The sequence below is a fragment of the Ipomoea nil genome, unplaced genomic scaffold (assembly GCF_001879475.1).
Source record: "Ipomoea nil cultivar Tokyo-kokei standard unplaced genomic scaffold, Asagao_1.1 scaffold0211, whole genome shotgun sequence".
NCBI lineage: Eukaryota > Viridiplantae > Streptophyta > Magnoliopsida > Solanales > Convolvulaceae > Ipomoea > Ipomoea nil.
The window spans coordinates 44,900-68,582 of NW_017616639.1; the positions used below are offsets into that span (position 1 = coordinate 44,900).

A 23,683-nucleotide genomic window follows, 5' to 3' on the forward strand; every position below is an offset into this window, starting at 1 on the left:
GGTGTACGAGGTCTACCGAATATAAAGGTAGAAACAACTGGAGTATGTAGTGCTTGTCAAGATGGAAAATAGACTAGGTCACCTCATACTACTCAGAACATGATCAACACCGCGCACTGTCTGGAACTAATCCACATGGATCTTATTGGACCCACCAGAACCGAAAACATTGGAGGAAAAAGGTACATTCTAGTTTGTGTTGATGATTTTTCTCGTTTTTCGTGGGTCAGTTTTCTCAGGGAGAAATCCGAAGCGTTCGAAGCCTTCAAAGCACTGGGACTCAAACTCCAAAAGGAGAAGAATGAGCCAGTTATATAGAGGTGACCACGGTTACGGTTCGAACCGGAACTGTGACTGTGCAAACCGGAACCTAACCGAAACCGTCCGTACGGTTCCGGTTAAGGTTTGTAAAATTTTAGAACCGGAACCGACCCAAACCCTAAAAAAAAAAATTAAAATTAGCTGGCTGCAGCCAGCAGACGTGCTTGACTGCCTGCAGGCTGCAGCCAGCAGTCTGCCACTCTGCCGCATAGCAGTGAGGCAGAGTGGATTGTGGAGTCACGGGAATCTCTACCCATGACTCCACAGAGTTATTAAGCCAAAAGGCCAACTGGCCAAGTGGCCAGTTAGCCAATATATATATATATATATATATATATATATATATATATATATATATATATATATATATATATAAAATTTCAATTTCCAACGGCTATTTTAGAGCTAGAGGCCAAAGCACTCAGCTTTGAGTCTTATTGACAAGACTCAAAGTTGAGTCTTTGTCATTCATGTTCCGAAATTTTCGGCTTTAAGTCGAAAATTAGGAAAATTTTGAAAATGATTGTTGAAAACGGTCATTTTTTCAGGCATTCGTTCATTCTTTAGACTTCCCCTTCTATAAATGCGTGAGTTCAACAAATATTTCTTCATCCAAAATTTCAGTATCTCTCTCTCACTCTCTCAAACTCTCAATACTATGATTCTCTGAATTCTCATTCTCTTATTTTCTCATTCTACAAAATTTGAATAATTGCTTACATTCCCTACAATTTTCAATACTTTCTTTCAACTCTTATTATTTATTTCTACATTTTTTAAATTTCTACTTCTACCATGGATAGTTCAAGCAGAGCATCTTTTTCGGTCAAGCTAGTGGGAGTCGTGAAAATCGTGGCAAATCTACTTCTTATTTTGAACCTCCACGACATTCTGTTCAAGGATTTTCAAGAGAATCTCCTTCTCTTGAACCTCCACGGCATTCATTTCAGTGATTTCAAAGCGAATATCAATACCACCAATTTTTACAACAACAATCGTACTACCAAGACTTAAACCCAAATCCTCAACTAGCTATAAATGACCCGCAATGTGCCTCTTTTGGCTCTCATCCCTTTCTTTCTTCTTTTGAATCTAACAATCCTACTGAAGATTTTTCTCAGGGCCAGGACAATGAAGGCGAAGAAGTTCAACCTTCCATTCTTTCCAAGCTAAAATCTGATCTTTTCAGGGTACACATGACGAAAGTTGAAAAACCTGATGGAAGAACTGTAGTAAAATGTAATTATTGCGATAAGGAGTACAATTGGACGAAATTCGGTGGCTACGGGCCATACAGAAAGCATATAAGCACAAAGCATCCGGACAAAGAGGTAAATACCCAAACACAACAACAAATTGGCAGGTACACAACTAAATCTAATGCTTTATTTCGTTACACAGATGATAACAGTAGAAACAAGTTTGCTGAAATGGTTGCAATAGATGGTCTACCTTTTAGTTTTGGTCAAAAAGTGGGTTTTAAAGAATTTTGTCGGGGTGCATTAAATTCCCAAATGTGTGAATGGGCGCTACATTCATATTTAGGTGTTACATGTCATTATGTAGATCATGAATGGGCGCTACAAAAAAGAATTCTTGCTTTTCGTTATTTTGATGAATCACACACTGCACACAACATTTATAGTAAGTTGCAAGGTATTTTTGATGAATACAGAATTACTAACAAAATTTTTGCAGTTGGTTTTGATAATGCTTCTAATAATACTGCTGCAATCCCTGAACTTATGGAGTTATGTGGTCCATATTTTGGAGGTAAATTTTTCCATCAAAGATGTGTTTGTCATGTTTTAAATTTATGTGTTCAAGCTGGTTTACAATCACTTCACAATAGTATTAAACCCATTAGAGATGTTATTCTTTATTTGTGGAGACATCTAAATGCACAAAAAGAATTTAATAGATTTTGTATATTAGAAAAAGCAACTGTAAAAAGATTTCCTCGAGATGTACCAAATCGTTGGAATTCTACGTTTCTTTTGCTCAGTAGTATTATTCCTTACAAAGAGTTGTTATGTTCCTTTTTTTGCGAATAATAGTGCTATTAATTTATTTCCACAACATTAGGATGCATGCACTAAAGTTTGTGAATTATTAAAAGAATTTAATGATGCTACCAATGCTTTGTCTGGCGTGTATTATCCGACTACACATTTATTTTTAGTTTATGCTGTAAATATTGTTGGCAAGCTCTTTGAATTTCGTGATGATCCTATATTGCATGGTGCTATTTTATGCATGAAATCAAAATTTTTAGAATATTATAGAAATATTCCTATAATTTATTTAATTGCAATGTGTTTTGATCCTCGTTGTAAATTAGTAGGTTTAAATACATTTTTACAAAATTATTATGAATGTTTAGAATTAAATGATCCTACAAGCCCACAATATGTTAATTTTAATATTGTCCATAGTGAAATAACAAATTTGTTTTATAGTATGTGTGAAGAATATTTGCATGCTTATGGTCCTTCGTTGAACATTAGTACATCTTCCCAAAGTAGTTCACAAAGCTCGCAATCAACTCAACGAAGTAGAGGCTTTAACCTGCTATCTAGAGTAGGTAAAAATCGTCGGACCAGTGGGACAACAAGTTCATCATCATCTCCAGCATTATCCGAGGCAGAAATATATTTAAATACTGATTTTGTATTTTTTTGATAATGATAATGATGATCTGAATGTTTTGCAGTGGTGGAAAGACCATGAAAGAAATTTTCCTATTTTATCTGTTATTGCAAAACAAATTTTTGGAACTCCTGCTTCTACTGTGGTAGTAGAACGGGAATTTAGTGTAGGTGGAAACATGTTGGATGATACTCGTTCAAGGATGACGCCCCAGTCAATTGAAGTTCAAGTTTGCACATCAGATTGGGGATTGGCAAAGCTTCGACAACAAGAAATTGAAAGATCTACCATCATTAACGATTTCTTTTACGATGATGCAACCACTACTGCAACCGAAGGGGAGCAAACAGACACTTAAAAAAAAGGGTAAGAGAACTACGTGAGCTTTGATTCTTATTGAAGTTTCAATAAGATACGTAGGCAACTTAGTCTTGGTAAAATTAAGTGCAAGCCCAAAATTATTAATTTTTTTTTAGTTTAAATGAAATAGATTACTTAATTTTTGCTATGAATAAATTAATATAAAGACTTTATGGGAGTGGTGGTCAGAGAGTATTGAAACTGATAAAGGTAATTCTTAGGCTATTAATGTTTAGAAAAATAAAGGAAACAAATGACAGTTACTGTCATTTGTTTCCTTTATTTTTCTAAACATTAATAGCCTAAGAATTACCTTTATCAGTTTCAATACTATCTGATCGCCATTCTCATAAGGTCTTTGTATTAAAACATAGCAAAGTTAAACAATTTATTCCACTTAAACTTACAAGTTACAACTGTCATCTTTAAAAAAAATAAAAAATTTACTCAACTTACGGCCTAACACTACTTACAAGCTTACAATTTATTCAACTTACAATTTACAAAAAAAAAAAAAAAAAAAAAAAATACCGGTTAGAACCGGCGGTTCCAACCGGAACCTTAATATAAGGTTCCAGTTCCGGTTCAGCCAAATACGGAACCGGAACCGCCGGTTCCGAACCCGGAACTGGAACCGTGATCACCTCTACAATTATATGCATCAGAAGTGATCACGGACGTGAATTCGACAATCAAGTGTTTGATGACTGGTGTGCCAACTTAGGAATCACTCACGAGTATTCAGCACCCAAAACACCACAACAAAACGGAGTAGTGGAATGGAAGAATCGGACGATTCAAGAAATGGCCAGAGTTATGCTAAATGCCAAAGATCTACCCTAGAGATTTTGGGCTGAAGCAGTGAGTACAGCTGGTCACACAATAAACAGAGTCTACCTACGCCCCGGGGCACACAAAACTCCATATGAGATCTGGAAAGTTAAGAAACCAAACATTAACTACTTTCATATTTTTGGCTCACGATGTTTTATCTTGAAGGATAGACACCCAACAGCCAAGTTCGAACCGAAAAGTGACGAAGGGTATTTTCTTGGCTACTCAACAAATAGTCATGCCTACCGAGTCTAAAACAGAGTCACTAAGTCCATCATGGAATCCATGAATGTAGTTGTTGATGATCAGCCAGATGAAATAACAGAAGTTGTAGGAGATCCTGACTCTGAAGCTACGCCAGAATCCAACACAAGTAATTCAGAATCTCCTGAACCAGCTCTAGTTCTCCCTGAACTAGATCCTAATCCTACTTCAACAACCAGTAGTCCAGAACCTGAGTCAGAACAAAATGCAGGAGCTCTTGAAGTGGCCACTCGGAAGCACAAAGATCATCCCACACAGAACATTATAGGAGATCCATCCTCCGGAATTCGTACCAGAGGAATAAAACGTAATTACCTTGAACTTGCCGGATATACGTGTTATACGTCAAAGATTGAACCTAAGACGGTAAAAGAAGCTCTAACTGATTAACACTGGATCAAGGCCATGCAAGAAGAGTTAGGGCAATTCGAGCGGAACAAGGTATGGAATCTAGTACCTAAACCTGACGGAGTAAATGTTGTAGGTACAAAATGGATTTTTCGTAACAAGACTGACTCAGCTGGTAACATTGCACGCAATAAAGCACGATTAGTTGCCCAAGGCTACTCCCAGATCGAAGGGAATGACTATGATGAGACATTTGCCCTAGTTGCACGTCTTGAGTCTATAAGGTTGCTCATATCCATTGCCTGTGCTCTCAGGATTAAGTTGTTCCAGATGGATGTCAAAACGGCCTTTCTAAATGGCTACTTATCCGAAGACATATATGTGGCTCAGCCAAAAGGCTTCGAAGATCCTCATCATCCTGACCACGTTTACTTACTAGACAAAGCTCTCTATGGTCTAAAACAAGCCCCTAGGGCCTGGTATGAGAGACTGTCCTAGTATCTACTCCAGCACGCACTACAAGAAATCTGTCATTTAGCGACGTTTTTTAAACGTCGATAAAAGTAAAAAAACGTCGCCAAATGTCTTTACTGACGAAATAAAAACGTCACCCCGACCGTCGGGTTAGCGGCATATGGAAAGGTATTACTGACGAAGTTAATTTTTCGTCACAAAATAATACGATTACTGACGTTTTTGCATAGTCTTGATAATGTCATTGAATACATACTTTTTGCAACGTAATATTAACAAAAACGTCGGTAATAGTTTGTGACGAAGTATAATATTTCATCAACAAATGTGTCATTACTGACGTTTTCCATACAATTATGCTTGTCATTAATACATTTACTGACGTTTTTTTCATATTCGTTTTTCATCGCAAAATTTTATATTTGGAGATATTTGTAATTTTTTTACCCTTGATTGATGATAATTTACATATACTTGTATATAGAATGATTTACACAACAGTTTCATATAATTGAAAATAAAATATTTTAGCATCAATTAAATATTCAAAATAGAAGAATATTTTTCATAGTATAATATAGAATTACAAGGACGCAATGTTATACAAATGATTCTTAAATAAGGTCAGACTAGACACGGGAATATATACAATTCTATATAAAGATAGATAATAATGTTCATGTTTATCAAAACTATTGAGACCGGCACTTTGAAAGTCCTTTGTCTTGGGGAGATGGACTGATTTGATGAGTACTTCTAGATATGCAATAATTCCCTGCCAAGTAAAAAACATTGTACAAGAAATCAGAATCTAGCCAAATTGGTCTTATTATTAGCAATACAAAGGTAATGGTAAAATAGGAGTATAAAAGCTATATAAGCTGAAGCTCTAATATAAACTTTCCTCAAGTCTTGCAAGAACAGTGGTGCGCTCAAACAGTCAAACCCCTACTTATCAACTATCATCTCACTTCTAGCTTCATAATCACAAGCTTCTGTCCGTTGACTGCCAATAAAACCCCAAAATGTTTTAATATAATCTTAAAACATACAATTTCCAGTCTTAAAATTCATCAAATGATCTATCAATATTTGTAACAGAGCAAGGAGAGGGTGACATCTACTATGGCATATGATTAAACAAAATCTTAATCTTAAAATTAATAAATAAATGCATGAAATTCATCAATGGCTCAATGCTCTTCATTCATGATAACAAGTATGCAATGGGAAACAAGATACAAATGGTAATCTGAAAACAAAAGCCAGGAGAAGCACAAGAAAATTAGGAAAACAATTACAAACACCCACCAGAGCAAGTGTTTAAGAAAATTACCTCAGCATCGGCAAAGTCATTCGTTCGATAGAGCTCTCTTCTTAAGTTATGAGGTTGTCTTCTGCAACAGTTTTTTTTCTGGAATAATATACCAATGAGCCTTGAACCGGTAAGTACCGTCTACAACTTTCTATATACTGAAATTCATAGAAAATGCTCACCATTAATACACTAAGAAGAAAAGCATATAGGCAAGAGTTGGCTTAGTGAAGCCCCTCATTTCACCTATTTGATTGTTATTTGCTTTGTTCATTACTTTCATCTCACACAAACCTTACCACTAAAATCAACCTTTCAAGATTTTATTTTTTATATATTTTACCTCTCAATGTGAGCTGCATACAGATCACTGGCAAACAGCTTCTCTCTTACTGTCTTAGCCCTTTTCTTTCCCTTAGGAGGGACAGGCAATTGCACATCTTTCCCCAATTTTCTCTAAGTTTTCTGCTATCCTGTACTAAGCACTTATTTGGTGCACCTTCTCCACTATCAAGTGACAACACAAAAAACTGGTGTCCAGTGTTTTAGGAAGAATAGAAAACAATGTGAGGTGCAAAAACAATTAAAGAAGAGTGATATAAATTTCAGCAGACTATGAAAACTTAGAAATCAAGAGAAACAAACATTCATTATCATCGAACTTCTAAAATATGTACACAATTTTGAAATCTGAGAGAACAGAAACTCTATAAGTTTTATGATGAGAGCTATAAATCATCAAAAAACAAGAGAACCATTGAGATAAAGGCATAACAAAGGAGAAAAATCTTTAGCTCTATATCTAATCAATCTTTGACAAACAGCAGGATATGATCTAGCTAAGTGTTACTTACAATTTCCATATGAAAGAGAAGCTATGTAAGGTGCAGCTCTACATAACCCACTCGGTTTTTGAACAATTGGGTGCTCCTCAAGGCTTAGAAGTTTGCAAAGCTTTACGAAGACAACACCTAATTAAAAGAGGCAAGAATATTGTTTCAATGTTAATATGAAGTTCCAAATGTAAATAGGGTGGAGTGATCATCAGGTGCCAATTTGGTACTCTCCTCGGAGCCATTAGTCTTCTAAAACACCCATGAAGATAGATGAAGGGCCAAGAAATACATAGTGTGCAATTCAAGTTATATATTCCCAGATAAAACTCACAACTCAAGCTAAAAGACTTTCATAAAACCTTAACTCAAGAATAAATCAGCAAACTTTAAATGAAGAAAATTTTAAATAGCCATAGTATGTTATAATATGGACTCCTGGACACATATATTTGTCATAGAAAACTTATATAACACTGTATCCCTATCATTTTAATCATTCAGTTCTATGCCTTATCATTTTTATCATTCAGTTCGATGCCTTATCTACTCTTTGCATTCTGTTCCCACATCTACCTTAAGGCACTACTATATGCTGAAGTCAATTCTCTATTTTCCCTAACAACAAACTCTCTTTCTTATTAAAAATTTAAATCAGTTTACTTAACAAGACATCCAAATTATAATTGTCCATAGAAAATCCCATTAAATCCCTCTTATCTGCCCCATCTTTGCTACAAAAGAAAAAAGAAAGAAGAAGCTCATTTATTGCAAGGCCAATATGATGAAGCCAATTCTCTAATTTCTCTAAACATCAACTATTTTTTCATTTTTCGAATAAATATTAAATCAGACTGAATGGAAAGGCATCTAGAGTCCATGAGATCCCTCTAATCAACCACATCTTTGCTACCCAAAGAAAAAAAATATCCCCACTGCATCACTATAATTGCAGTCACCACATCAAGTGTCAACAAACTATATAAACAGGATAACAATTGTAGAATGGGCTATTCAAATCATACATCCTCAGTATAAACACAAAATTTGAAAATCAATTTATTTGCCTTTCGGCTGTACAAATATATATGTTGTCTAACAATGATTATCATCACTAATCAATACTTAACCCTAATCAATAATAACAATAATAATAAAGTAAAGCCGAAGTGTATACTGTAGACTAGAAATTACCAGCCGTGCTGCGAAGGGGAAGGCGTCGGAGGTGGCGATGGCTGCTTGCGACGAACGAACGAAGCTGTGTGGCGAACTGGGCAACTGGCGATGGATGTCTGGAGGTGGCGATGGCGGTCTGGAGGTGGCGATGGCGGTCTGGAAGCGGCGACGACGACTTGCGAGTTGCGACAATCTGAAGGAAGAGGTGATAGACTAGGTCAGGGCGTCTGCGGCTTAGGAAAACAATTAGGGGAGGTGGAACGAGAAGAGAAAAGAAGATGTGTGGCTGTAAAATCTAATGTACAAGAAGGCGCCCAAAGAATAAAATTTTGGTGGGAATTTGATTTTATTGAAATATAAATTTTCATACAAAAGAGAGTTTTTTTTAATGGCGCCAGAGGTTAAAAATTTTGCCGCACAATAAGTTTACTTTTTCTGACGTTTTATGCTAAAATTAATTTTTAAAATAAAACATTTAGGGACGTTTATTATAAAACGCCATTGATTCTATACCTTTACTGACAAAAAATATATATTTCGTCAGCAAATATTACAAAAAAAAATTATTGTCTCTACCATAATATATAGTGACGTTATTTAATATAACGTCGCAAATTGTTATATTTAGCGACGCTTTCTAGAGCGTCGTCAAAATTTTCGTCGAAAAATGACAGATTTCTTGTAGTGACGGCTACAATCGAGGGGAGTAGACAAAACCTTGTTCATTAAAAGATCAGGTAAACATGTCACTATTGCTCAAGTATATGTTGATGATATCATCTTTGGTTCAACTCAAACAGGCGCTACAGATAAACTAGTTCAAGTCATGCAACAGGAGTTCGAAATGAGTATGATAGGTGAATTAACCTACTTTCTAGGCTTACAGGTGAAGGTATTTTTATATCTCAAGAAAAATATGCCAAAAATTTATTGACAAAATTTGGGCTAGAATCAGCCAAGGAAACACGAACTCCTATATCTACAACGACAAAGTTGAGCAAAGAATAATCAGGGACATCTATTGATTCCAGTCTGTTATATCTGACTACCAGCCACCCAAACATCATGCTTAGTGTTGGAATGTGTGCGAGATTTCAGGCTGCTCTGAAAGAGTCACATCTAAAAGCTGTCAAGAGAATTATCAAATATGTGAAAGGTACTCTAACTTATGGCATTTGGTTTTCCAATAACTCAAATTTGAGCCTTGTAGGTTTCAGCGATGCTGACTGGGCCGGTAAGGCGGATGATTGCAAAAGTACATTCGATGGATATTTCTTTATCCGTAAAAACTTGGTTGCATGGCTGAGTAAGAAACAAAATTCCATATCTCTCAGTACTGCAGAGGTTGAATACATTGCAGCGGGTAGCTGTTGTACTCAGCTCTTATGGATACGACAAATGATGTTGGACTACGGGCTCAACCAAAATTGCATGACTCTCTACTGTGACAATACTAGTGCCATCAACATATCCAAGAATCCTGTCCAACACTCCCGTACCAAGCACATTGAAATCAAACATCATTTCATACGACAATTAGTTAAAGACAAAGAAATCAACCTAGAATATATTCCAACGGAGAAAAATCTGGCCGATTTATTCATTAAACCTCTGGACAACGCAAGATTTGAACTGCTCCTTGCAGCTCTAGGAGTCTGTAAACTTCCTTACTGAAATTTTTCTAATTTGTTTTTTTTGTTTCATTTTTTTTGTGTTTTTTTTAGTGGTTTTTTTTTCAGCCCTAGATCTTCTCCAAGACCAGCTCCAGCAATACACCTCTGAACGGGCCCAACAACCCGACCCACTCCATCCTCTATTCCGTGACCCGGTTCATCCTCCATTCCGTGCTGACCCGGTCAAAAATCTCTAGACCTCACCTTCTTCCTCGGATCATAAACCCTATTCCTCACTTAAATTCTCTCGAATCATCTAACTATTCTCTCCATTCGAAAATTCCTTCAAACCAGTTCAATTCATCACCCATGGCATCTAATCTCCCACAGTCTCGCATAAATCCTTTCCTAATCTATGTCACCGAAGAAGAGCGAGCTGATCTGTACCGTCAGATTCTTCATGGCACGGCACCCCTCTCCGACGACTCTACCTTGACGGTCCTTGCTATGCTAATTCGCCATCCCACTCTGATAGAAGAGCTCACCATCGCCGAGACAAGGTGATCTTCGACAAAGCTAAGGACCTCGCTTCCGAACCATGGTCTCTGGACGAGGACACAGTGGATGAAGCCGGGCTTCATGCCGAACTCCAAGCTCGAGCCCTGCAATCTGGTCCTACGGTAATATATCTCTCTTCTCTAGTGGAAATTTCTTGTTGCTCTGTGTTAGGGTTCTCTCTAGCTCTAATTAGGGTTTTGTGTCTTGCGGCTGTTATTTGTGTTATTTGCTGGTCCTACTGTTGTTTTGTTTTGTTTAATGATCCCTTTGAAGGACTGGCCATTGTTCCTATCACCTTTATTCGGTATACTGGACCCTTGCTGGGTCAATCGACCCCTCAAGATGGCACACAATCTGCTTCGAAGAAGCCAGTTGATGAGCCTCCAGTCTCTACTCCAGTTGTTGCTCCGGTAGCTGCTCCAGGATCTGTGCCCATCTCTGCTCTGCCTTCTGTTTCGGGTGCTCACAGGGTGACTATCCAGGACATGGTGGTTGATTTAAATGTTCAGGACCCATCCATCCAGGCTGCCATCTTATCTGATCTAATTGCCAATCTTCCCAATTTTCCCTCGCCTATTCCGGCTATCCAGGTTCCTTTTGCTACTTCAGCTAAAAAAGGGAAGGCTAAGGTTGCGGAGCGGTTTGATCCCATCTTTGCTCCAGAATCTGCTCCAGCAGCTAAGCGCAAGATTCCTCTAGGTGATGAGGTTGAGTTTCTGTCTGAATCCAGACCTGGCAAGCGACTTGGCACATCTGGTCTCTCGGGACTTGCTCTCCGCACTAGATCCAAGACTGGTTCAGCTATTCCTGTGTTTCCTTCGGGTCCATCTTCAGCATCAAGACCACCTAAATCTACCTCAATTGTCAGACCATCTCCACCAAAGTATCCCAAGTCCTCCAAGGGAAAATCTTTCAGGCCTGTTTTGCTTTCGTCTGAATTGGAAGATCTCTGGAAAGTACATTCTGCTCGTGGTATACTTGCTGAGAAGAATTATGATTTGGAATATCTTCACCGCACCTGTGATGTTATTTCCTTTCTCCAAGATCAAAATCTGCTCAGAACTATCCGAAATGTTGGTTCCTATTCTTCTTGGCTGATTCCAGAATTCTACGCCAATCTGCTCTATGATACTGTGCTACCTTCTCATTCCCACTATCATCAGGTATTTGTTCGCAACAAATGATATGCTTTCAGTCCCTCTGTCATCAATAGGTTCTTCGACAGGACCGCTATAGATGACTCCTTTGAGCTAGCTCGTGATCAGTTATCTTCCGAGCTCACTCATAATGCTCATCCCACCTGGCCGAAAGACGGTGTTCCATCAAATATGCTCACTACCGTGTTCTCCATTCTTTTTCGTTTTGCCTCAAGAAATTGGCTGCCGAATGTGTCCCTCCATGCCATAAATAAGACGATGGCTTCTCTTCTCTATAAAGTCCGACATCATTTGGATATTGATCTTGGATCTCTCATTTGTCATCACATTATGAGCTTTGCCAAGAAAAATGAGGCTAAGATCCATTTGCCTTTCCCATGTTTAATCACCAATATTCTATGCTCTCAGGGTCTGAAACTCTACTCTAATGAGCCTATCATCGAGATTACTCGCAAACGCTCTATGGATCCCAAGCTTTTTTAGGGTACACATTTTGATGATAGATCTTCTCTCTTGTTACCACCTACCCGGGCTCCTGCTCCTACTCGTTCTCCTGCCTCTATCTGACTCTGCTCCAGTGTGTTCTCCAGAGCTGGCCGCTCTCCATCAACAGGCTGCATTCTTTGTCTCTGTCCTCACGAACTTAAAGGCTAATGTTGCTTCTCTTCAGACATCCATTGTAAATACAGAAGAGAGGTTTGCACATACTCACCGACAGATCGCTAGTATTGAAGCCAATGTTGCTGCCCGTACTGCTCCAGCTGCTTATGAAGATGAAGACAGTTCATCCAGCTCACAGTTCTAATCTCTTCGTCCTGCCCTTTTACCCATTAGCTTAACAATAAAGTGGGAGATCAAAGTAAGGGGGAGTCATGGTTGCCACTGAACTGAAATAATGTGTAGTATCATGTTAGTATTTTTTGTTAGCTATAATTGCACTTCTTGTTAGCTTTCGTTATGTTGCCTATTTGTTAGTCTATGATACATGGCTTGCTTGGTTGTTTGCTAGTTTACATGGTATTGATTTGTGTTGCTTCATTGTGTTTACCTGGTATATGCAATTATATGTTCTATGTTATGTGCTAAAAGTGCTTCGTGTTAAGTATGCAATCAATTCTTTGGCAAAACCACTGACCACCTTACAGTATGAATATCTTAATGAAGAACCTTGTTGCTTGTAACTCCTGGCTCCTGACTGATCCAGTTCATGTAAACACATTGACTCATAAAGTATATTGTTTTCTATCTTTTCTGGCTTATGAGTCTGTTTTGTGTACACAATAGTTTTTGTCAACTAATAGCCAAAGGGGGAGATTGTAAGTGTAAAATATGTTACATGTTAGACCCTCTTATAGTTGGCTAAAAATAGTTGTCAAAATTAGTTAAGTTTTTAGTCACTGGATCAGCTCCAGGAGGTGAGACAGCAAGGGAGAAACTCGGTCAAAGAACTATTAGTCAAGAAACTATTTTCAGGGAGCTTTTTAATCAAAAGGTGCAGCTTAAAATGAGGAGTTTTAAGATCCACTTTCTTGGATCAAGAAGGCACTTCAATACCTCTATAAAATGCTACTTTGTTTAGCATTTTAATTCACGACTTTTAAAGAGGAAATTCACTCATGCTATTCTAACATTCTCTGCTCTCATATCTATTCGGTGATGAACTGCTGAAGAAGATCTCACAAAGAGTTCGTGATGTAAAGAAGATAGCCTGCATGTCAAGTCCACGTAGTCGCCGGAGTAGGTTCTGGAGTAGATATAGTTTATACTTCAAAGTGTAATGTTATCACTGCTGGAAATCTCACGTTTTCCGTCCAACAAATGTTGGACGGAAAACGCGATATATTGGTCAGAAACGACATTTCCGTCCAACATACCGACCAAATTCAACGTTCGGAAAAACGCTTGTCAGAAATTTCGTCCAACTCTACTTTTTGGTCAGAAATTCTGTCCAACGAACAAAAATTGGACGGAAATTTCGGCGAGTAACCTACCATTTTTAAAACGTGGGAATTTCCGTCCAACCATGTGCGTTGGTCGGAAATTCCGTCCAACTACGTGCATTGGTCAAAAATTTCGACCAATGTTGGACGGAAAACTCACATATTATATTTTGTAATTTCCCTTCCCACTGTTGGTAGGAAAATCTTAAATCATGGAATGTTTTTATTATTTTTATATTACCATAATTTTATTTATACCTGTTATAAATAAATTATATGTTATCAACAAATTAATGGACACGCTAAATTTCAAATTGAAAATATATTTAAACATCAAAATTCTTTACAACAAAAAGTATGGTCATGTTCATAAATAAGTCATGAAAATATATAGGGTATCCCCCTTCTTTATAATAAAAAAAAAATACTACTTAAGTATGCTGCACCCAAATAAGCCTTCAAATCCGGCACTACTTCAATGGCTTTGATCAATCCATCATCCACAACCTTCTTCTTCAATGACTTTGATCAAGTGTAGACCTTCACCAAAATTAGGCCGTGATAAATTTCAAAATGCAAAAACCATACAGAAAACATAAACAACACTTGGAAAAACAAACTTAGAAGTCATTTCTCTCTTGCAACTGCAAATAATCCAGTAGCAACAAAATCATCATAAGCAACCTGAGATAAACATTTCATCAATTAAACTTGAAATGGACCACCATCCATCAAAAGCACCCATACATGTTAGGGATATTCATGTTTTGACCAAAACCAATCACTTTCAAACTCATGGGTGTTTGAAGAACAAGAATGAGGTGATACCGAAAAGGCACAAGAACACTATAAATTGGTAACCAAAGCTGTATGTGGGAAATAGTCGAATAAATCTGTGAAAGTCTTCCAAACATTAGCATTACCATATCTGTGAAATTTAACTACAGCCAATCTAAAGAGGTTTACTAATAAAAGAAAAGAGAGAAGAAAGTGGCTTATAAATAGACTTGTACTAAGAACCATTAAAGATCAACTGAGTTTATCCAACAGCTTATATCAAACAACATAAAGCATTCTTGCAGCATTTTAGCATTGGAATATATGCTCTAATGTTTAGAGACCTAATTCTTATTTGTTATAATTAAATCAAACTAACAATAATAAAGACTACTTGATTAATCATATCTGACAGAAATTACAGACACCAATTTTATCTCATAATGAATACTTCTAATTGCCAATTTCTATGTCATATGACGCAGCAATTCAAGAACAGGAAGCTTACAACCTTACATTTAATAAAGAATTTAATACATTCTAAAGAAAGAAGGAAATTACCAGTTATTCTCTTGCTCATAGTAGCATTCGCAAACAGTTTTAGCCCCACTTCCAACAGCAAACCTATTTTCTGGAAGTAGAGAAAACATCAATAGAAAAGTGAAATTTTTTTGTTAATTCCAAGTAAAGAAGATATCATGCATCACAAGAAAGTTATAAATTATCATAAATAACAATATTATGAATTTATTCCAGTGATAAGTGGACCATGGAACAGAAGGAAGGATAATTAGAGCTTATTGGGTCCTTGGAAGGATGGAGTGTGTGGCATACACTATCTAGAGTATTAAATATATTGTCACAACACTCAAAAGTAGTAATTCACTCGAAGGAAGGATAGATGCCAACAGAATATCACCGACGTCAAAGGATATATGCCAACAGAATCACAGAAGAAGCAATGTTCAAGGAAAACAATAAGTAAAAACAGATTAATAAAATAAAGAGAGTAGAGGTTTCAAATTTTAGATTAAGAAGCAGCAGCACCTAGTAGAACAAAAAGGCATAAAAAACACAATGATTACTTGATAAAATTACTAAATTTCTGCATACCCTTGTATAAATTCATTAATCAGTGGCCACAACTCCTCATCCCTCAGTTTATTTATCGTTGGATCTTATCAACAACCTGAATTGCAATTCTAATTTTTGACGAAAGGCTCCTGACCAAATTTCTTGTCACATCAATTTTGTGTGCCTCAGCACCCTTTTCATCTAGCCGCTTCAGTTTTTTACTTCTCTCGTGGTGTACTCTTATTCTCTCCTCAACCTGCAAAGTGTGAGTGTAAAGAAGACATCTTTATTACACAAGTCAAAGAGTGAGAAAAGATATACTGTTGATATGCACAATAGAAAAAGAGTAAAAGACAAGATGAGAGTTTAAAATGCATCTGTATATAACATTTTTAAAAGAAATAGTTTCATGACAAAACTGGCCAGGAACTTACTAGCAAGCTGCAAAGTTTCATTACGAAGCTCATCCCTTAGCTATTAGAAAATTAACAGACATGACGAAATAGTCAGACAGTTTAAATATCAATTCAGATCAATTATTCCAATACCAAAAAGATAAATTAAAAGCGAGATGTGCCAACTTCCCACTGTAAGCTGATTCAAGAATGATAGTTTACAAGAACACTTATAGTTTCTCCTAAATTTCCATGAATATGCTCAGAGACATAAACATACACTCATACAACCAGGGAATCATGCAAATCAACAATACAATAGAAAAGCTTACGACTCTGCAAAAATCCCAATTAGTACAAACGATAGAAATTTCAACTTGTAGATCTAACCTGAAGAAGCGATGTAGTACTAGGGTTTCGGGTGGTAGCACGTGAGGGTTAAACTTTAACAACAATAGAAGATTAAAGTAGAAAGTATAAAACTAGAAGCACCTACCTTCGTTCACAGGGGAGACTAAGTTTAGAGTCAGCAACTTCGTCGTCGGCAGGAGCGGAGCCGGGCAGTAGCTTCGTCATCGGCAAGGTCGGAGGCGGAGACCGGAGAGGAGATGCGAAGTCTTCCGGTGTCGTCGGCAGCAGCTTTGTGGTTGGAACTCGGCATGGAGGAGCTGTCGTCTTCGTCTCGCAAGGAAGAGCTATCGGCTGAGTTGGGGGAAGCAATAGAAGTCCAGAGAATTAGGGATTAAGTATTTGGGGGGCTTGGGTTTGAAATTTAATTTTTAATTATTAAAGGCCGGTATTTGGCGGTAGTCTTGGACGGGAGTGAAAGTTTTCGAGACTTAGCTTCAACGGAGAAAAAGAAGAAAAGGTTAAAATATTTAAATTTCTGTCCAATAACATGTTGGACGGAAATTAAAATACTTATTATTTTTAATTTCTACCTATTACACAATTTGAGTTTACCAACCAACACTACAGGTTGGACAGAATTTTCTTCCAACACTGGATGTTGAACGGAATTTCCGTCCAACGCGCAAATGTTGAACGAAACTTCCGACCAACTTTCCGTCCACCCTTCTTTTGCGATAGAAATTTGAAATTTTTATTAAAATACTGACCAACTTACGGTTGGACGGAAATAGCGAGATTTCCAGCAGTGTATATCTTTTCCCTTTGTACTCCAATTATTCTTCTAGTGGATTTGGGTTGACGTGAGCGGCCCCGCAGACTTAGGAGTGAGGCTCTGAACTGCATGAACATCTCCTGGTGCATGGTTCCGTTTATTGCATTTCTAAATTAATTGTTTATTCTGTCTAGAGTAGATCCTGGAGCTAATCCAACTTGTTAATTATATTGTTTTGAAATTCAGTACCAACCTTCAAGTTATCTGTACATCCTAATTATGAATTTACAAGTGGGTACAGCATAATCATCCTAATAATCCTTTGTTTGTTAAAAAGTCATACAAACTTGTCTGTACATCGAAGTTAACGATACATTTACTTAGATGGACACTAAATTGAGGCAAAGGCCCATGTGAAACCCAGATTTATTGTGGTTAAATTTGGAAAATATGAGTGAAAAAAAAAAAAAAAAACAGAAGAATAATATAAAAGGAGAAGGGAAATTGATGCAGGGGGGCCCACTAGAACCCAATTCGAAGAATACACTTTCCAACCAACTGGAGCTACCTTCAATCGTTATGCCATGGAACCGTGTTCACCATTCATGGTGAACACGGTTTCAACGGTGTTAGTATACCGTTATCTTCTTTTTTTTTTTAAAAAAAAAAAAAAAATTAATTACGTGATTTTTCTTCTTCATTTTCACATTTCGTGGTTTCACTTTAATTTGAGGTGAGCAATGATTTCGGATATTCATAAATTATGAATTCATGCCTGCACATTCACTTTGGAACCATGCCTACACATTCCCGTCCGAAATCACGGATATTCATAAATTATGAATCCATGCCTGCACATTCACTTTGGAACCATGCCTACACATTCACTTTGGAACCATGAGATTATAAATTTTCTGTTATAAGATTATGAATTTTCTATTATAAGATTATGAATTTTCAGTTATGAGATTATGAATTTTCTGTTATGAGATTATGAATCTACATTACATTCATAATCTCATAACAGAAAATTCATAATTTAATAAATATTTTACTTTTATGCGATTATGAATTTTCTGTTATGAGATTATGAATTTTCATTACATTCATAATCTCATAACAGAAAATTCATAATTTGATCAAACGCGCGCCGTTAACTCCACATCCGTGAATTTATCTTTTTTTGCATAAAAACAACGTCGTTTGGACTTGTGTTCACCGTGAGCATAATTTGCGATAATTTGCGAGCTACCTTAAGTCTGAATTAAGAGTAACCATACAACCTCAGAAATAATCTAATGGGTGGGCCCCATATTTGCCAAACCAACACATTTGGTTAAGTGGTAATGCATGAATACCTTTTGTCGGGAGAATCCAAACGCGCCACTAAAAATATTCTCAATCGCTTCGCGGGGCCAATTTTCCTTAATTTTCTCAATAACAATTAATAATGAAAAAAACAAGGAAGACAAGCTTAGTACAACAAGAAGAAAATAAAAAGAAAAAGGGAAAAATCATTAAATTTAAAATACTATTTTTAATACTAATTCAAACACTTTTAGTAACGATTAATAATAATAATAATAATAATAAAGTAGTTTTTTTTTTAATTTTATTATAAGGAAGGGATACCCTACATACACACTACATACTTCAAGTGAGGTGTATCGAACTTATCACCTCCCACTTAGAGGAACACAAGCCACTTGGTATAATAAAGTATAATTAACGCCAAGCGGATGTGACGGCGAGTGTTTGTCCCATCCAGCCGAAGCCGATACCCCGGACTTGTTCAGTTATGGTGAATCCTGGGTTGCCACGTGTCCCCGAGTTGAGCTTGGACCGGAGCGAGTCGGGAATTTGTTGGCTCATCGGCATCGCGGTGAACCCGGCCATGCTGAGCCGGGCCCGCCACTTGCCCAACACTTCGCATCTTTCAACTCGGTCCCTCCCCTCGCAAGCAATCGAATTACCCATTTTGCGACCCAGTCCCTCCTCGATTCTGACTCGGAAATTATTCTCCCTCGGAATGGTCACGTCCAGCGAGTCAAACAGCGCGCCGTAGTACCCGCACGCCTCGTTCACGCGCGCCACGAACGGCGCGGTGTTCCCGTTCAGCTCCTGCTCCACCACGGTAACCACCGTCGGCGACAGTGCCTTCACGCGGCGGAGCAGCTCGTCCCTCCGGTTCTCCGTCGCCACGTTTTCGTCTGGGAGTTTGTACAAATTGAAAGCGAAATTCACGACCAAAGCCTCGTCGGGATCGACGGAGAGGCGCTCGCGGCTCAGCTCGATGTCTGAGCACGGCATAACGTTGATACTCAAGCACACTCCGGCGGTCTGCGCCTGTTTTTGCAGCTCCTCCTCCACGGCTCTCAATTGCTGATCGCCGCCGGGGACGTCGGCGAACGTCGTGATCTTCAACACCGTAGGGTTTTCAGGTTTCCTGGCGGCGAGCGCGTAGAGCAAATGCAAGTACCGTCCGCCGTCGCCGATGTCGAAATCAATGACGTGGAGCTTACAGAATCTCTGGTCCGATACGGCGTGGAGGATGGCTAGATTCGCCGCCATGAAGCCTAGCTTAAAGCACGGCGAAGCTTCGTACAGTTTGTGGGTGGAGAAGTGGTGTTCCTTGGTGTGCAGTTCCGATACTGGGGGAGGATATTCCACGGGGCTCACGCGCGATCGTAAAGCGGAAGTCATGTAAGCTGTGAGTCGCTGTTGGGAGGTGCCTTTCACGTTGGCCACCTGGGCGAGGCGACTGAGTATCTCCGACGCCGCCTCGTTTTTGCCTTCGGCTATCGCCGTCGCCGCCTCTGATATGGCCTGCTTCGGGCATGTTATCGCAGGACACTCCATGGAGACGGCGAAACTAATTGAGTCACCCCTTGAATGGTGAGTTTAAATCTAGAACCACACGAAACATTTAAGGGAACATTGTCTAGGGACCAACCAAAATTGAAGTTTTTCAGAGAGAATCTGAGTCCATCACACGATGAGCAACTAAGAATAAATTAAAGTTGGTTTAACAGTATATAAACTTTACTGGTTAAATTATATAATATTTTGAAACGTGGTGTACTTGTTTGTTAAAATAACAAATTTTGTGAAAATACCAAAATTTTGTGTTACAAATTCACGTTATTTATTTTTCCTTAATAATGCTTATAATAGAGACTAGAGTTCACATAATAAGATTAACTTTTGATACGGTTTCTTTTTAATGTACCACATATTCATTCTTAGTGTACTACAGGTTCAAAACGAGCCTACAATGTACTAAAAATGAATATTTATTATGGTCCTAATTAACAACGTATAAATTGTGTATTTTTAGTATTGAAATTGGAAACGTCTAGAATATAAATGTGTTTCTAAGTCAAAATGCAGAGAATTTGTGAATGCAATATAAGGTCATAAAAATCCTAATATGTTAGTATTGTTTTTGTAGTTCATTTTACCAGCTTTAGGTATGTATGAGGTTGTTTTTGTAGTTCATTTTATTTTCACGTGTTTTTCGAATAAATGAAAAGAATATGTTCCCAATTTCTAATGGAATGGTTAGTGACAAGTGTATTCATGTCTATGCTTCTTCCATATATATAGGCCTATTTTAAGTGTAAAATACTTAGGCGAAATTTTCATTTTTACCCTCATTCTCCACCATACTAAATAAAACATCATTTTCCTTCAAACCCTAAGTTTATCTGCTAGTTAGGAAGACAAAGAGAGTGAAGATAGTGATTCTTCCAATTTTCAAAGGTGAAAGGAGAGATTACTACACCTTTGAAGAGTATAATAAGCCCAAGATTGAAAAGAGACAATCGGGAACTTCAAGTCACACCGAAAATCGAAGGAAAAGTTAAGAAGAACATCAATAAGGAGAATCGTCGCTTCATTTTTCTTTTTCTTTCTTTGTTTATTGAATTTCCTTAATATACTGATACGTCATTGATTGGTGATGATCAATGCAGCAAGAATAATGTATATTACCTTATATATGTAATTAGGAAATAATTAGTATTTATGTGTAATTGATAATTAGGAGAATAATTAGTCATTTCATTATTATAATTACATTATTTTAGGAAGTGAGATAGTATATATAGGGTACTCTATGTAATGTTAACGCATGCAAAAATCATTTATATTGAAGAGTTCTTCATTTTCTTTCCTTTGATGCGTATCACTCTCCACCCCTTCAAAAAACACATTGTCCTCAAGGTGTAGAGAGGAATAGAATAAACACATCTTTGTTGAAGCGGTTCATGCAACGATTGAAATGGTTCTTGAGCTTGATCGTGACACATAAATGGCCTCCCCTTTTGGCTTGTACCGTCTAAAAATATATCTTGCGCCCCAATGTTGAGTTCCAAGTCTAAGGTAGTAGTACTCACAAGTCTTGTCTCAAGATAATCTTCAAGAGACTCTAAGTTGTTGAAATCTTGAATGTTGCTTTCGTCATGAGTGGTTGGGAGAGGAACTGTTGTTATTGATGATTCCTTGGACCCTGCGCTATTTGGTTCTTCTTGAAAAGTTGAATTATAATAATTAGAAGTGAAATGATTAGGAGAAATGATTTTTGCATGCGTACGGGTCCTTTCGTAGAAAAGATCTCATACAATACAAAATCATCAATGGAATACCATACTTGATGTACAAAAACCCACCAATTCACCAATCAATTATTAGGAGAAATGATTTTTGCATGCGTTAACATTACATAGAGTACCCTATATATACTATCTCACTTCCTAAAATAATGTAATTATAATAATGAAATGACTAATTATTCTCCTAATTATCAATTACACATAAATACTAATTATTTCCTAATTACATATATAAGGTAATATACATTATTCTTGCTGCATTGATCATCACCAATCAATGACGTATCACTCCTTGCCCCTTCGAAAATCACCTTGTCCTCAAGGTGGAAGTATAAGTGGTTCTTCTCTGGAGTTCTACCCAACACAAATATTCAACCCAAATTTTTGGTTGAAAATTGTTAGGAAGATTGTACATCAAGTACAAGGCTAGACTGCACCAACATCGTTGCAATATACAGACAAATGAGAATTCCTCATTGTGTAGCCCGGTAACAAAATCTATTGTATCTTGCAGTGTGTTCTCTTGGATATAAACTGTGTTTTCCATGAGGTAGTTTTCTTCGGTAGGAGAAACTAGTGGTACATTAATCTTTTCTGGCACACTTTCATCCTCTTTATTAGGACTCAAACTTGTACAATTCTTCATAACTGTCATTGGTTCTTCAATTGTCAATGGAATACTAGGAAGGGGTGGTGGTGATATCAATGGTGGAGACCTATCGAAGATTTGTAAATTGTTGTCCATGCTTAACTCCGTGAGATCACGAACACTTTTATCATCAACCACATTCATTGACACCTCAAATTGTAGTTGAGCTTTTGGCACTGTTTCATTGAGGATATGTACATGCTTTCTCGGGCCATCTAGTTGATGTTGATCTTTTTCCAATAATTGATGAAGATTGTTGTGAGACGAATAATTGCTAGTGCAATGGTTAATCTCCTCAATTGATACAATCAAACTTTGCAATGTTTGATTAATAGTTTGGAGTTGGAGATTCAAATTATTGGTGTGGATAATTTGATTATGGACAAAAACTGAGAGATTTGTTACTAACCGATTTGTCATCAGTATGTAAAAGATCAATATGTTGATTTCAAGAATTGTGATGAAAAAAAAAAGGATAATGATAAAGAAAAAAATACGAATAAGGAAAAATTTTGTGGTTTTTTTTTTTTCGGATTTGTTTGAGAACCTTTTTTTTTGTTTTTTGTTTTTTTGATATATGAATAAAAAAGAAAGGATCAAACAATGGAAGAAATGTAAATACTTGTTGTTTTTTTATTTTTATTTATTTTTTTTATTTTTTATTATTGTTTTTTTTTTTTTGTTGGCAAAAAAAAAAAAAAAAACCGAAAAAAGAAAGGAGAAAACGAAGTAAAAAAAAAAGGAGAAAATTTGAAAAAGAAAAAAAGTATCATATACATGTAATGAAGACAATATTATCAATGGTTCTCTAAAGTTATTTTGAGATTTTTTGGTAAAATGCATTTATGAACCTATGTGTCTTGTTCTTAAATTCTTCAATATATATATATATATATATATATATATATATATATATATATATATATATATATATATATATATATATATATATATATATATAGGGGTTCTAGTGCAGTAATTTGCTCAGATGCGGACGTGCGGTTTAATATGAGCCGTTGATCAAATCTAGATCAACGGCTCAAATCAATAAAAATCGGTTTAATATGAGCCGTTGATCAAATCTAGATCAACGGCTCAAATCAATAAAAATTAAAAAAAAAACAAAAACAAAAACGTGCCTCTGGAAATACCAAACAACTTAACCTTAAGCATGAAAATGACGCACCTTCAATACACAAATCATGCACTT

General features: G+C 36.9%; 2 protein-coding genes across 2 annotated transcripts in view; both read right to left on the reverse strand.

Moving 5' to 3' along the window:
- LOC109192281 (probable leucine-rich repeat receptor-like serine/threonine-protein kinase At3g14840) overlaps positions 1–596 on the reverse strand; it is a 21,066-nt gene extending 20,470 nt beyond the window's left edge. The window contains exon 1 of the mRNA XM_019342863.1: positions 587–596. The gene's annotated coding sequence lies outside the window, so the exon portion shown is untranslated. The remainder of the gene's footprint in view (positions 1–586) is intronic.
- LOC109192353 (scarecrow-like protein 8) overlaps positions 1–20,092 on the reverse strand; it is a 23,793-nt gene extending 3,701 nt beyond the window's left edge. The window contains exon 1 of the mRNA XM_019342952.1: positions 18,924–20,092. Coding sequence (XP_019198497.1) covers positions 18,937–20,070 — 1,134 coding nt within the window. The 5' untranslated portion in view covers positions 20,071–20,092 and the 3' untranslated portion in view covers positions 18,924–18,936. The remainder of the gene's footprint in view (positions 1–18,923) is intronic.
- Between the last annotated feature and the right edge of the window lie 3,591 nt (positions 20,093–23,683).